The following is a 14,732-nucleotide window of genomic DNA, read 5'->3' as shown; positions in this document are numbered from 1 at the left end:
TTAAGTCAGATCGGAGATCTTTAACATATAGAATTATGTTGTCTGCGTATGCTGAAAAAAGGTTTACGGTGGGTCCGATCGGGATACCCAGTTCCTGAGCCTCCGCTCGCAGTTTAGTAGCCAGGGGCTCCAGCGTCAGTTTAAATAAGAGTGGCGATAATGGGCACCCCTGCCTTGTTCCTCGAAAAATCGGATAAGCAGCTGAAATATGGCCCCCAGTGCGGACCCGAGCCGTAGGAGCCTAGTATAACAGCTGGAGCCATTTTAGATAATCATCCAGTAGCCCAAATTTGCCCAGTGCTTTAAACAAATATTCCCAGTTCAGCGTGTCAAACGCCTGTCGGAGGTCTAGCGATACGCATCCAGCATGAGTGTAGTGTGATGGGATGGCCGACAGTAGGGAGTGCAGTCTCCTGGTGTTCAAAGATGTGCTACGGGCCGGTAAGAAACCCGTCTGATCTATATGTATTAATGTATGCAGGAGTGGTGGGAGCCTATTTGCTAGTATTTTGCTAAGAATTTTGTATTCCGTTGCCAGGAGCGACAGTGGGCGGTAGCACGCTAGGTCAGTGGGGTCCCTGCCCGGTTTTGGGAGCATGACTGTCAGTGCTTGTGCTGTTGTCAGCGGCAATTCACCTTTCTCTAAAATCATTTAATACAGGAGTTCCAAGTGGGGTATAAGTGAATCTCCATAGATGTCCTAAAATTCTGCAGGCAGCCCGTCTAATCCAGGGGTTTTATTTCGGGGAAATCCTTTGATTGCTGTTTTTATTTCAGCTTTAGTAACCGGGCCTGAAAGACCTTTGAGTACATCCGGGCCAGTCGTGGGTACGTCAGTGTATTTAGGAAGGCATCCATCTGTGTGGTCAAATGATCCTTGGGGTTGCCGTAAAGTATAGCATAGTAGTGATAGAAGGCTGTGTTAATGTCATGTTGTATGTGCGCTGTACTACCCTCCAAGGTAGTAACCCCACTAATCACCCTGGCCGGGGGGGTCATCCTTTATTAGTTTTGCCAACAACGCCCCTGATTTGTCTGCTTCAGTGTGGGTTCTTTGCGTGTATTGCTGACAATCTATTTTGCGAAGTGATTCAAGTAACTCCGCGTGTTGTATACAGATTTCCTGGAGTGGCCCCTGTTTCTCCCTATCACGCGCCGCCTCCTGTTCTAGGCAACCCATCTTGCGTTCTGTTTCCATGAGGGAATTATTAACCTCTTGTCGAACACCCACAGTTGCACCGATGGCCCTACCACGTATTACCGCCTCAAAGGCATCCCATTCAATCAAGTCACTAGAAGCTGTGTTGCTGTTTTCTAAAAAGTAATGTGTAATAGTGTCGGCCGTTGCGGAACGGAACACTGTTTCCTCTAACAGTTATGGCCATATTCTCCAGGTGGGTACTGGAGTAGATATCCTGCCCATTGTAATAGTTATCTCCAACGGGTTGTGGTCCGAAAACGTTTTGGCGAGATAAGTAGTGTGTGTGTGACCTGCATTGCGATACTATTAAAGCAATAGATCCTATCTATCCTGGTGTGCAGCATGTGAAGCCGAGAATAAAACGAATATTCTCTGTGCGTCGGGTGTCTCATCCTCCACACATCACACAGAGCCCAACCGGCCGCCTATGCACACTTTGCCTTTGCTAGTTTAGTGACGCCCACCCCATTTAGAAGGGGATGTGACCTATCTAAGAAGATATCCATAATCGTGTTGCAGGTTCAGGGTGGTAAGGAAATGTTCCTGATCGGTCTTTGGCGCATATACGCTGCCCAGTACCACCACCTGGCCGTCCAGGGACCCACGTATAAATATATAGCGTGCCTGTTTGTCAATTCGGTGTTCCAGTGGTGTAAAGGGTACCCCATGACGAATCCAGATTGTGACCCCCCCGGGCATATCCTGAGTAGCTAGTAGTGAACCTCTCCATTTCTTGCGGAGTTTCACTGCCTCTTGCTGTAACATGTAGGATTCTTGTAAATATACTATTTGCGCTATCCTTCGCAATAGCTGGGCGTGTATTCTATGGCGCTTCTGGATGGAACCCAGTCCCCTAACGTTCCACGTTACAATGTTATACTGACTTTGTGTATGCATTGGGATATCTTATTAGTCCCGTAATCAGACCATGTCATATTTGTGACTGTGTGCAGTGCTCTCAGGGCCATCAGACACATATCACCGCATCCCTCCCCAAAATCCCCAATACTCGGTCAGGTCAAGAAACTATACCGGACCACTAAACTAAACAGTAAACAGAACTACACCCTGTGCTGCTATAGCATTCGCCGATTGGGGGACATCGCTGATGCCGCCTACAGAGCGTGGGTCACGCTCCATCCTATTTACGAGTTCCGAACCTCATGGAACCCGGGCTCAATAAAATGTGATCACAGTATATAACAGATCATTACACAACACACACAACGCTGCACCTCACAGGTGTTATACCATTATAAAACAAGGATATCATACCAATCGTCAGTCAATACATAGAGAACCGCATCATACCAGTTTCAGCCAAACAGTCCATCCACCGTTTGAGGAGTCACAGAGGAAAAGAGAGCCACGCTACCCTCAGAGTCCGACTTGTTCAGATCTTCAGAAGAGGACGAATCTTCCACAGGTGCGGGCTGTCGGAAAGTAGCAGCCACTATGAGTGCTTGCTCCTTACCCTGTTGCTGCGCTGTCGGATTAGGCTGTCGGGAGTTCACACGTATCCGTCTGCTGCGACACACTCCGGTCCGCTTGACTGGAACCATCCCGAGTACTCTGGGAAGCGTTTTCACCAGTTTCTGAGGGGTCTGTGACCTCCAACCATTCTTCGACGTCCTCTGGGCTTTCAAAGAAATAAGTCTTGTGTGCATAGATGACTTTTAAACGGGCGGGGAAGAGGAGAACATATTTGAAGTTCAGAGCTCTCAGTTTCTTCTTTACAGCCATGAAAGAAGATCGCTGCCGTTGCACCATAAGCGTGTAGTTCGGGTACAGCGATATTCGTGCATTTTCAAAGTTGATCTGACTCAGCTCTCTTGCTTTATGTAGCAGTGCGTCTGTCTCTGTAATTTAACAGCCTGACAATGAGTGGCAGTGGAGGGGTGCCCGGTTTAGGTTGACCAGTGGGTATTCTGTGCGCACGTTCCACGCAGTATTGGGTGGAAAGCCCTTCTAGAGCGATGTGGTCACGGAACCACTGTTCCATGTACACCACCGGATCTCGCCCTTTGCATCGCTCCGGCAGGCCAATGACACGGACGTTGTTCCGTCTTGTCCATCCTACAGCATCCTCCACGCGGTCCAATAGGTTGTTGACTTGTTGTAGCTGCTGCACCTTTGTCGTGGGTTGAGTCTGTTGCGGGGAAAGGTCTGCCAGGGCCATGGCATTATCTTTCACCTTGTCCGCTAATTTTGCATGATCCGCCTTGAGTAGTGTGAGGCCTGTTGTGAGAGCACCAATCTGATGTTCGATGGCCTTCCTCGAGTCTCTGACTTCCTGCAAGATAAGGTCCAGTTTGTCCACCGGTTCCTGCTCTGGAGTAGGCGGAATACAGCTGGGCAATTGCAACACCCCACTGAGGTCCACTCGTGCCATAGTGGAGTCTGCGCTGGTTCCGGCGTCCTGTTTCTCTCTGTTGCGGCCCATTACTACCGGGTAGGTCGCAGAAGCTCGTCGGTGTGTTCCACCGTCTCGGGGGAAGGGGCAAGCCAAGGTCCGACCACGCTACAGTTCAGCAGGAGGGGCCATGCAATCCCCAGGGGCACACACCAGCAGTAAGGCCCTGCTCAATAACAGTGTCCTGGTTGCCCCCGACTATTCAGACATCCGGGCTCCGCTAGCCCCCCAGTCGCCCTCTCTGCGCGGCATGTGTAGGCACCCCACCCGGGGTAATATCCAGGCGTTCCAGGAGTCACGTCAAGCAGGGGCCCAGCGAGGTCCAGTCAAACATGCAGTGGGTCTTCACTGGTCTGTGCATATGTGCATGCCTTCACCCCAAATATTAGGGTCAACTCACCGCCTTCACGGTCCCAGCAGGGATTTCCAGGGCAGTACAGCTCAATGGCGCCCTCCAGGTCAGCACTGGATCCGCTATGTAGTGGGCTCCCCTCTATTGGGGGGGTGAGGGGGGTCTCGTAACGCCGGCATAACAAACCCTGCACAGGCGGGGGGCCGCTGTAGCACTCCAGTCCACCGGGTCGCGCCCGCTCCAAGCGCGTTAATAGCAGTCCACAATTTTCACCCAGGGACCTGCGTGAATCTGTCCCGGGGGCCCCTCCGCCGTGCACCGCAGTGGCTTACGACCTCACCCGGTCCAACTCCCGCCCAGGCTACCTCCACCGGGCCTCTATGGCAGTACGACCCCCGTCCGGGTCAGCTCCAGCCCGAAAAACCAGCAGGTGTGCCCTAGATGGTAGGCCCAATCCGATGTCGTAGACGGTGTGTAGGCCCTGGGTGCCAGCGCTCCCCAATCTCAGGCAGCAGGTGCGTCAGGGCTGGTATGGCAATTGTCACCGCACCGATGAACAAAGATAAGCGCCGTTCTTGGTTGCAATTGTCTGCACAGCAGGGGAGGGTACGCCGCGGCACCCCAGACCTAGTGCAGCGCCCGTCTGTCAGCATGACCGTTAAGGGCCGCAGCGCATTCCCAGGACTCGCGTGAAGCAACCCCAGGGATTATGCGCAGTGCGCGGCTGCCGCTCACCACCTTACTCGGTCCGGTCCGCTTCTACTCCGGTGAACGGCTCAAGGGTACCACCCCGTCGCCCACGCCTCCTCCGTCGGCCCCTGCTGCAGGGAGGACACCATCAGGGCCAGCCTCGCCCCTCCAAGCCAGCGGGCGGGCTCCCAATTTCAGGGCCGCCTCTATCACACAGGCGGCGGGAGGGCATCAAGTATCGCACACTCCAATATCCGACAGCGAGAGTGTCGGGGGCCGATCAATGCTTGCCCCCAATCCAGGGGGCAGCGGTACCCCCTTCTAAGGGAGGTTTGGTGCAGCGTTAGTCAAATCTATTCAGGATGTAGGAGCCCCTGTCCGGAGCTCCGTTAAGACACAGCTGCCATGCTCGGCTGTCGGCCACGCCCCCCCCCTCCTCCGTGGGAGATCAATGTGGTTCTTACCAAACTGATGGGAGCACCTTTTGAACCAATACACAAGTCCTCCCTGCAGCACTTGTCTTAGAAAGTGGCCTTCTTGGTGGCTATTATGTCTGCACGTGGAGTCAGCGAGTTACAAGCATTGTGCTGTAAAGAACCCTACACTGTTTTCATTCTAATAGGTTAGTTCTTAGAACTCAACCTAGTTTTCTGCCAAAGGTGGTTTCAGATTTTCACATTAATCAGGGAATCACTTTACCTACTTTTTTCGCTAATCCTACTATTCCCCCTGAAAGGGTGTTACATTCCTTAGATCTTAAGAGAGTGTTGAAGTTGTATCTGGACAAGACTAAAGATATAAGAAAAACGGACCGACTTGTAGTGTAGTTCCTATATTCCCAATAGGCTCTGCACATTGGAATAATATATCCTATAGATGTGACGTAGGACTTATATCTACTAGGTCTCTATCGAATATATTAGACTTAATTGTGAATGCCAGCTAGCTCAGAGGTCACTAGAAACTTTCTCTAATTCACAAGAAGAGATTCGTTTCTGACAGCATAAACATGACAACTTTGTTTCCCCAAGATAAAACTGATCTTCAGTTGTGGAAACAATAGATAGATATTTTACTCAGTCATTCGTGCATGCTTTGTTTCACCAGAGGTGCAGAGAAATAGAGAGACGGGAGTTTTCAATAAAAGTATTTATTGAACAGTCTTCTTTCTCATGCAGAAGAAATGAACTGCTACAATCGTAATACTGGCTGTAAAGTAGAATGCGTTCAGCAAGAAGAGTACTATGAAATAATACTCTAAAAGCATTGTATGGCTTCTAGACCATAGATAAATACATACATAAATAACAAAGGCTAAAAAGTACTCTGCTGGTGCTTCTAAAATATGCCTACCCCGATGTACCTAACCTAAGTCTAGTACGAGGGAAGAAGTAAGTGTGGTGTAGCATAAGTTTAGTATTCTTTTTGCCAAGAATCTAACCAAGAACTCTCTTAAGGGATTAACCAGCTCCGTACCTTGGTTTTAAAATGAAGGAGGTCAGTGTCAGGATTCGATTTCCCAACACCCCGCAAGGGGAGGTTGGAAACGCTGGAGCTGGATTTCTCGGCAAGTGAAAAGACAGCGTCTCTCTCAGTGCGTCTGCTGGAGGTCGTCTTCCTTCGGCACTTGCTGTAGCAGCATGCGTCTGGCAAGTAGATAGTCGAACTGCTCCAAACCACCGTGTGTTTGCTATGGCAAGTGTGGGCATATTTATACCTTGAAGGTGCCGAGTTTGACGTAAAGTTGGACATAATAACGTCATCAAAAAGTCTCAGTTCTTTGAAAACTCCATGAGTTCTTGGACAAATCAATGTTCAAGCAAGGGGAAGTCCCTAACTGCTGAAGCAGAGTTTTCCAAGAAATCGTTGTGTATTTTCGGAACTAGTAGAAGTAGCCATGCCGTATTTGGACGGCATGAGCTATGTCTAAATGTGGTTATGATTTCTATGCCTATATAAGGATATGGTGATTTATACCTATATAAGGGCATGAATCGGGAAAATTACACTAGGGTCCTAAAGTGCTATACAACAGACTATTTGTCAATTATGGTAGAATTAACACAGGTTTAGCTGCATCAAAGAGGTCAATTTCAAGGTGGACAGTCTCCTGCATTTCTTTGGCCTATCAGTTGGCTAATAAGTGTCTTCAGGGAAGGCCTAAAGCACATTTAACCAGAGGAAAGGCCTCTACTAAGGCCCTCCTCAGGAACATTCCCATAGCCAAAATCTGCAAAGCAGCTACATGGCGGTCGGTTCATTCTTTCTCTCACCGTTACTGCTTAGAATTGGATGCTCAGGCAGATTCTCAAGTAGGTCGGGCATCCCTGAGGAATCTGTTTGGTTGATTATCTGTTTTCAACTGTATTATTGCCTTTTTATTACTGGTGCAGAATTGCTCGTCCGCGAAATGTGAGGTATGGGCTTGCTATTCTATTCACTGCTTATGACTGTTGACGAGTACCCCCTGGAAGAGAAGGATAAGTTACTTTCCTGTAATCCTAGTTCTCTTCCAGGGGTATACTCATCAAAGTCATAAGCACCCCTCGCGCCTCCCCGGACGAGCAATGATAGTACAGGATGGAAATCAGTTTTAGTACGCCTTTATAAAAAAGAACTGACCTAGGGAGGAGCCAAGATGGCGGACGGGACGGACGTGTGAGTCCCCGGCTCCGCGACCCGTCTGTTTTTCACTTTAAAATCCTGTTAGTTATCCTCGGTCGAATCCAATTTCAACGGAGCCACGAATGCGCTGGAGATGACTGCGTTCTCCTGAGGTCTCTCTAGGCTGATTTGCTGGAGGATTCGTGGAGTTAGCCGACCTCCGACACTGCCCCTGGGATCTGCTCCGATGTTCCCCGCCTGACGCTGCTGGACTTGGGAGGTGGAACGAGCTGTGGCGGGGCTGTAGCGGGGCCGCTCCTGAGCGAAGCGCGACCGATTGCTGAGACGAGCGGATTTGCTTTCTCTGCTGAGACGAGACCCCATTTAACGGCGGAGTGTCTAATTGTGGGGCTGGGTCTATGCAGGCGAAGCCTTTCTTTGTTCCGAGACGGGCCATCGGAGCGGACTCCATCTTAAAGCGCTTTCTCCGCCGTGAGACGCTTGCACCAACGGCCAGCGGAAGGGCTTTCACTCGCGCAGCCCCCGGACTGCGAGCCGCGCTACATCTGGTGGCTCTAACTCCTGCTTCATTAGGTACCGGAGTCGGCCCCCCCCTCCCTCCATTGTAGGCTGCCTGAAGGGGTGGTAATGGCGCCTGCCTATCGAAACGACGGAGTGGCTGATCCCCTGTCTTCAGTACTTGCTGCCCTGCCTGCCCTGGGGCTTGAGACTACACTGGGGGTGTCATTGAGCGGAGCTGACCGGCCAGTACCGCGGAGTGTCCTGACTTATAGAGATATCATGATGGCGCTTGTGGATCTACGGGCGATATGGCGCAGGACTGCTCGAGAGCTGGCACGGAAGATCGACAGCGCTGCCCATGACATGGGGCAATCGCGGCTGGCTGACCCTTTGCTGCCTCTCACTGCTCCCGAGATGGATACAATGTTGCAACGTGTGCACACGGAGATCGGCCTTGTCCCTGGCTACAGTGTCGAGTGTTTCCCTACTGACGAGACTACAGCTACAAAGTATCCCTCCATTCTTACTACTGAGACTTTGCCTGCGAGAATGCTGCCATCGTCTTTTCTTCACAATCGGAGTGTGAGCCATCCTGCGGAAAAAATAGAGCCCGCCACCCTGGATGCTACTCTGGCTGCCGACTGGGGACACTCCCTTCTTCTTTTTCCGTTTCTTCCATGCCGAGGGCGGCCATTTTCCTCCTTTGTCCTGCCTGCAGTGCGCTCACAGCGGTGGCCAAGCCTGCTGGGGTTTCGACGTTCAGGACAAGGTTGATGCTGTCTCTCTCACTGGTTCTGACTGACTGGCTGGCTGAGACCCGGACTGGCGCGCTGGTTGATATACTGGTAGCGTTTTACATGCAATGACCCCCCACGCGGATCTCCATGCTACAGTCGACGGAATTCCTGGTGACTTTTGACGGCCATTTTGTGGTCTCACTGCACTTTCGTTTTTCTCTTGCCATGTTGCTTCTTTGTTCTGCAGTGGGCGAGCTTCTTTCGGGGAGCATGTCCGGGGGTTTATCCACGTTTGGGTCAGGGCTGGGCTGATTTCCTTAGTACCTGCTTCTTGGCTGGTTGGGCCGGGTTTGGGATTGTTTTTATGTCCAGTTTCATCGACTGCTGCTAGTTGATCGAGGGCTGGGATCGGGGGTGCTCCTGAGATCGGGACAGGGTTGGGCGGGTTCCTGGTTGTGTCACTGTCTTGCCGGGTGGGGATTGGGGTTAGAATGGGGTACGTACTGGCTGCATGGCTTATGTTTACGATGTAGACTGTTCTCCCCCGTCTGTCTCTATTATAGCTAGTGGTTGTTTTGCTTTCCAATGAAGGCATCCTTCGGGTGCTGCGACCTTTGTCAATGGCACAGTCGGCATTATACACTGGCTACCCTAATTAATTGCTGGCTATCGCCTCCGCCACGTTTTCTTTGGTTCCTGTTTGCTGGTCCTGGAAGCTTGTTGTGACATGGGTGTTATTTGTTTAGGGTAGCGTCCATCTTGCTCTCCTTTCTCTGCACTCTCGTTACGGCGGCCATCTTGTCCCTTTGTCCTGACTGGGGAGGGCTTTTGCTGGGCGTCATGCTGTAGTGGTCGCTTGCGACCTGATCAGAGCTGGAGGTCTTCGGGGCTTCGCTCTTGTTGGACCAGCTGTTATGTATCGGACTGTGCCGCATCTCTGGCGAATGTAATGGTCGTAGCCCCCCACATTTGTTCTGCTACTGTTGCTCATCCTGGCGATTTCGTACGTGGGGTAGAACTGGGTGTATCCTGTTATTGCCCATATGGACGGGGTGATCATTCAAGTACCGGCTCGGGGTCCCGGGTGTATCTGATTCAATTTTTCATTTGGTGGTGTACTTTTCGATATTATTGCTTCACTCAGTGCAGGGGGCTATACATAGCTGGGGGTCCGGGAATTTTGTTAGTATTAGGGCTCCTCCTCCCCCGTTTCCTTTCTTTTTCGGGAGTGGTAGACTAGCTTGTTCTTTTCTTCCTCCCGATGCTTCAAGTGTGATGACTTTCTTTTCTTATCTTTCTTCTTTCTTTTCTATTCTTCCTCTGTATTTCGGGTTTCTTTACTGGGCGACAGGCACTTTGCCGGGGGGGGGGTAGGCCGTAGCCTCCGGATTGTTGCAGGGTGGGGGGGTAGATTTATTTTTCTTTTAGTTTCTATGGGCCTTATTTTTCTAATTTCTGCGCTTTCTTGTTCTGCTTTCTGTTCTGGGTCTGCGTTAGGGGTCAGTGGGGAGTAGGTGGCGCTGAGGGTAGTACGTACATGTGAACTGCAGCTCTTATTGTTTTGTATGGTACTGCCATATTGACGGGGTGTTCTTACTAATGTTGTTCTAATTGCTGCTGCCTGCTCATGTTGTAAAGCTAATGTCCGGACTCAGTTCTTCTTGATTTTATTCTTCACTGATTTATATTTCTTCAAAACTTTAAAATTTAACCTTCAATACTCCTTCTCCTTGGCGACATGACTCCATTCAGTGTAACTGCTACAGATTGCTGCTATCTTGCCTGTTGCCGCTGTGAAACCGCATTGCTCGCACATGTGCTTGAAGTTTCGTGGCCGGCCTGCTGGTTGTAGGCCCGTATTTGTTCTCTCTTTTTGTGCACAATAAAGGTTTTAAAAAAAAAAAAATAAAAAAAAAGAACTGACCTAACTGTCGCCTGTGGGGCATGCTGGGAGCAGAGTGCTCCCTGAGGTTCCTAAAGGCAAAGTGCTCAGATTCTTGTAAGCCTTAAAGGCAAAGTGCCACTTGTCTTTTCTGTACTAAGACAGTTATTCTTATGCAGCCTTTGGGCCAAACTGCCTGCAATTACCTGCCTTTCTTTGTTTTGGTAAATAAAGTATTCTTTTATGAAACCATTATAGTGTATGGTCTCTATTGCAAGTCTTGAGAGACGTATTGTTATACAAAGCAAAACTGATGTAATTGTGTCTGTTTGCCCTATCTGTTTTTAGATTTTTTGATATGGCTGCATATGTACTTATATGTAGGTATGCATACATATGTAGGTGTATGGTGTTGTAAGTTTTATATACTTTATGATCTGGGCATACACCTGTATATGTATGTACATGTATATGTATGTATATATATATATATATATATATATATATATATATATATATATATATATGTAGGTATGTATGTATGTATGTATATGTATGTATGTATGTATGTATATGTATGTATCCAGAAAACTCCCACTGCTTCTCAGATCAAAGCACGGACCACAGGTAAAGTGCAGATTTCTGTATTTAGATGAGTCCTCCATCTGCGCTAGCAGCACAACGCGTTTCGTCATAATATTGCTGTATGCTCTGGGATCCCGCACGTGGGCGGGCAGAATTCACTGCTCATGACTTTGATGAGTATACCCCTGGAAGAGAACTAGGATTACAGGTAAGTAACTTGTCCTTTTCCACCTTTTTGGTTACATGCTGTTTTGATGAGTTTGTGAAATGTAATACCCTGAATTCATTTTTATCTTACACAGGCATCTGGTGTTGAGGGCTCCGATATCCCAGATGATGGTAAACTTATAGGATTTGCACAGCTCAGCATCAGCTAAATCCCAGAGCACAAGATGGCCCTATGAGAATCCACACGTTCATCTTTATGACACTTCTGTTGGCCTAAAGAAACCACTTCTGCCAAAGAATTGAACTTCGGCCCCAAACAAGGAGCTGTAGCATTTCTCAAACAGACTCACAAGCTTACAGTGTAACTCAAAGTTACTCCAAAAGTAAACCATTTTTTGTAAATAAGGAGTGATTGGTAATTAAACGTTGGAATGTGTTTCATGTCAAACAAGCAGAATACACACTGGCAAATGCATGTCACCCTTGCTTGTTATTCCTTTACATTAGAAGAATACTACTGAACATCCAACCGGGATCCCACCACTATTCAAATGTTAATTCCTGTAATGTGGTTTCAATGGCTTACATTAACCTTGAACTGCAAATAAAAAAGATCAGCAGAACAACTTTCCTGTCATCTCAGATTTTTAGCTGAAATTGTAATGTAAAGTTGTCTGAAACACTGTAGCTCTGTTTTTTTCACTTTGTCCGCTGTTATGAAGAATAATAAAATCCCAGTGATATTAAGAACTTCCATATCTCAGTAATAGTGATAACTTATTCCTAGAAGGCACTAAGTTATATTAGTACAGCAAGTTATTTTGTTGTTCACTAACATTATTGGAAGGGACTCTTTGAATTATGTTTACCAATAGCATGAAGTGTGCAAACTTAAAGTACAATAGATTAGGACCCTATACCAGATAGTCTGGGAAAGGACTAGAAAATATGGGTCTGCAAATTTCTGCTTTCAGGTGAAAAGAGGCAAGTCATATGTTGAGTGTAATGTTGTGCATTTGACCCTCCAATTTACTGTTTCGGCTAACTAGAGGAAAACTACTAAACAAAGTTAATATTGGATTTAAGACGTGTTTTATTTAGTTATGCACATACCTTTGAAGTGGAAATCCGTCATACATATCATTGAAAGAGTCACTTCAAACATTTAACAAAGCATAATAAACCATAAACTATTCCATGAGGTTTTTAGTCTGTTCAGTATATCAAAATTACTTGAAAGCCAACACCCTTAATTTGCTTCCTTCCGTCAAAATTATAATTTATCATGCATGCAACATTTTACTCTGTAATCCTTCTTTCAGTATAAACAACAGGTATTTATTTTATATTATGCTCGAATTACAAAAGAAAACTAAATTATTAGAGGTAAATAAAATATTGTGCTCCTTTGTCTTTCATGAAATTCACTATGTTGAAAGTGCGATCAAATTTATTGGATACTCTGCAACCTACAAGGAAGCTCTCCACAACCATTTTATAGCAATAAGTAGTAGCAAATGTAAAGATGTTATACACAAATGAGTCAAGCCATGTTGTTTAAATGGCTATGGTCCTTCAATAACGTGCTACCAAAATCCTGTTTGATTGGGATCCTATGCAGATGATCCCACCCTTATGTCTTAATTGTATGTGGTTTTCACAAAATTGTATTAAACATACATCATGCACTTGTTTAAATAACACACATTTACTACAATGTGAACAATCAGTGGTGGTAATTCTTTTTAAATACTCTGTCTCACAGTTGGCCTTGACGTGTGCAACTAGCTTTGAACTATTTTATAAAAAAGCATTAGGAGGTAATTTAACATATAAATAGGATTTTTTTTGTTTCCATATAGATACAGTCCATTTTCAAATGTAAGTGTTACAATGGGAAAATTGGGCATATTATTTCTTTCTAAGTCTTTAAATAATATATATTTATATATTTTCTCTGAGCCCCTTCGGGAGTTTCCTGAATTGTGCATATTTTTTATACCACAGGTATTTTGAATCGTCAAGTAAATATTAGATACCTTCCAAATGAGATTTCTTGAAGTATTCTAAAAGCGGAAATTACAACGTTTTGAGCATGTTCTTGTAGATGAAAAGAATTCAAAAGATAGAGTGGGTAAAAAGCAAGGTGAATGCTTTGCTGATGCTGTCAAAGTGTAACACCATCTCTTACACCTGTAGTTAGTTGGTAAATGTTGTTTGTTATGCATCAGTGTACCATGATTGAAGCGTTCTGTTAGACACCTTAATTATTTTTTGCAGCACTGTGAAACAACTGAAAGATTGAAGCAACTTTATTTCATTGAGAGACCCATCTGAACGTTACCATCATCCCTGTTTGGAGCATGCTTTCTTGTGATTCTTAGCTTTTGTTGATGCCCAGTGTGCGCTTAAGAGCATTGCGTGAGTAGACATGCAAAGCCTATGCCCTCTCTACAGAAGGGTCTAATTAAAATGTTTCATCTGAGAGCTAGTCAGTCCAGAGTTCAGTATTACCTTCACTGCCTCGCATGGCATATACTCATGTGCTACTTTGGGCTGAAGTTATAGGAAATGTTGAAAGGCCGCATCTGTTCAAGTGAAGTAATGCCTTGCCTATCCTTGTCTGTTTTGTTTCTGGTACACTTGACCACCTGTTTTTAACACTGGTCTGTGTCCAGTATGAGTGAAAATATCACGTGGCTTAGATATGTAGGGCCTGACATATGGTAGCTAACCAAAACCCTTTTTATGTAACTACAGTGCTTGATATTTTCTTATGAAATCAGAGGTACAAGTGCCAATGCTGTTCATTACACACTATGATTTGTTTAACAATACAAACATGTTCATTTTAGTAACCTCTAGCTTTGCCCCTAGAGCTGGTTTGTGTAAGTGAATACTTAAGCAATGAATGGTTTATCTGCACATTTGTTGAAGGCGTTAATGCAAGGCATGGATGATGTGTGAGGTGGAAAGCGAAAGTCTCCACTTTTTCAGTCACTAAAGAGGTGAAATAACTGAGTTCACCCTTGCCTCCTACCATTTCAAATGGATTGTGAAATGGCTGAAAACTAAGGTGTTTATTAAAATGCATTCTATTTTTTCTGGATAGTATTGGCGTTCTCTGTCCAGTGTTCATTAGTGGTGTATTGCTACCTATGTTCTGAGGCCATTTCATAATGTGATGCAAATGGTATGCAAGACCAGTGTTACACTGCCTGGTGTAATGTAGATTATAATAAAGGATGTAAAATATTCTGCCATTTTTCCTTTTTTGACTTTGTATTTTACTGCATGTTTCTCCTAATTATTTTTAATCAATAAAGAGCAAACTGTCCATTGTTGTATTGCAGTATTATTTCTCTCTTTTTAAGCTTGGATTACAATAGACCGGGTTCAGTAGACATTTTATCCATTTAGAGCATAACTGTGCCAAATTGTGTTCCAAAGAAAATCTTGTTGCAATTGGAAATAAAGACAATGTGTTGAGGAACATAAATTACTAGAACTGTACCTATTTTTTGTCAATTGTTTCAGTAATGTGTATGTATATCCTACAAGGCCATCACAAGAATAGT

The 14,732-nt window shown here is 46.2% G+C and overlaps 1 protein-coding gene across 1 annotated transcript in view; it reads left to right on the top strand.

Annotated features, from left to right (window-relative positions):
• Positions 1–14,491, top strand: part of OXSR1 (oxidative stress responsive kinase 1) — a 633,421-nt gene extending 618,930 nt beyond the window's left edge. Inside the window, exon 18 of the mRNA XM_078665259.1 lies at positions 11,289–14,491. Coding sequence (XP_078521385.1) covers positions 11,289–11,363 — 75 coding nt within the window. The 3' untranslated portion in view covers positions 11,364–14,491. The remainder of the gene's footprint in view (positions 1–11,288) is intronic.
• The last annotated feature ends 241 nt before the right edge of the window (positions 14,492–14,732 follow it).

Source organism: Lissotriton helveticus, chromosome 10, assembly GCF_964261635.1.
Source record: "Lissotriton helveticus chromosome 10, aLisHel1.1, whole genome shotgun sequence".
Taxonomy (NCBI): Eukaryota; Metazoa; Chordata; class Amphibia; order Caudata; family Salamandridae; genus Lissotriton; species Lissotriton helveticus.
Note: the sequence above shows the minus strand (reverse complement) of the source record. Positions and strands in the feature narration are given on the sequence as shown.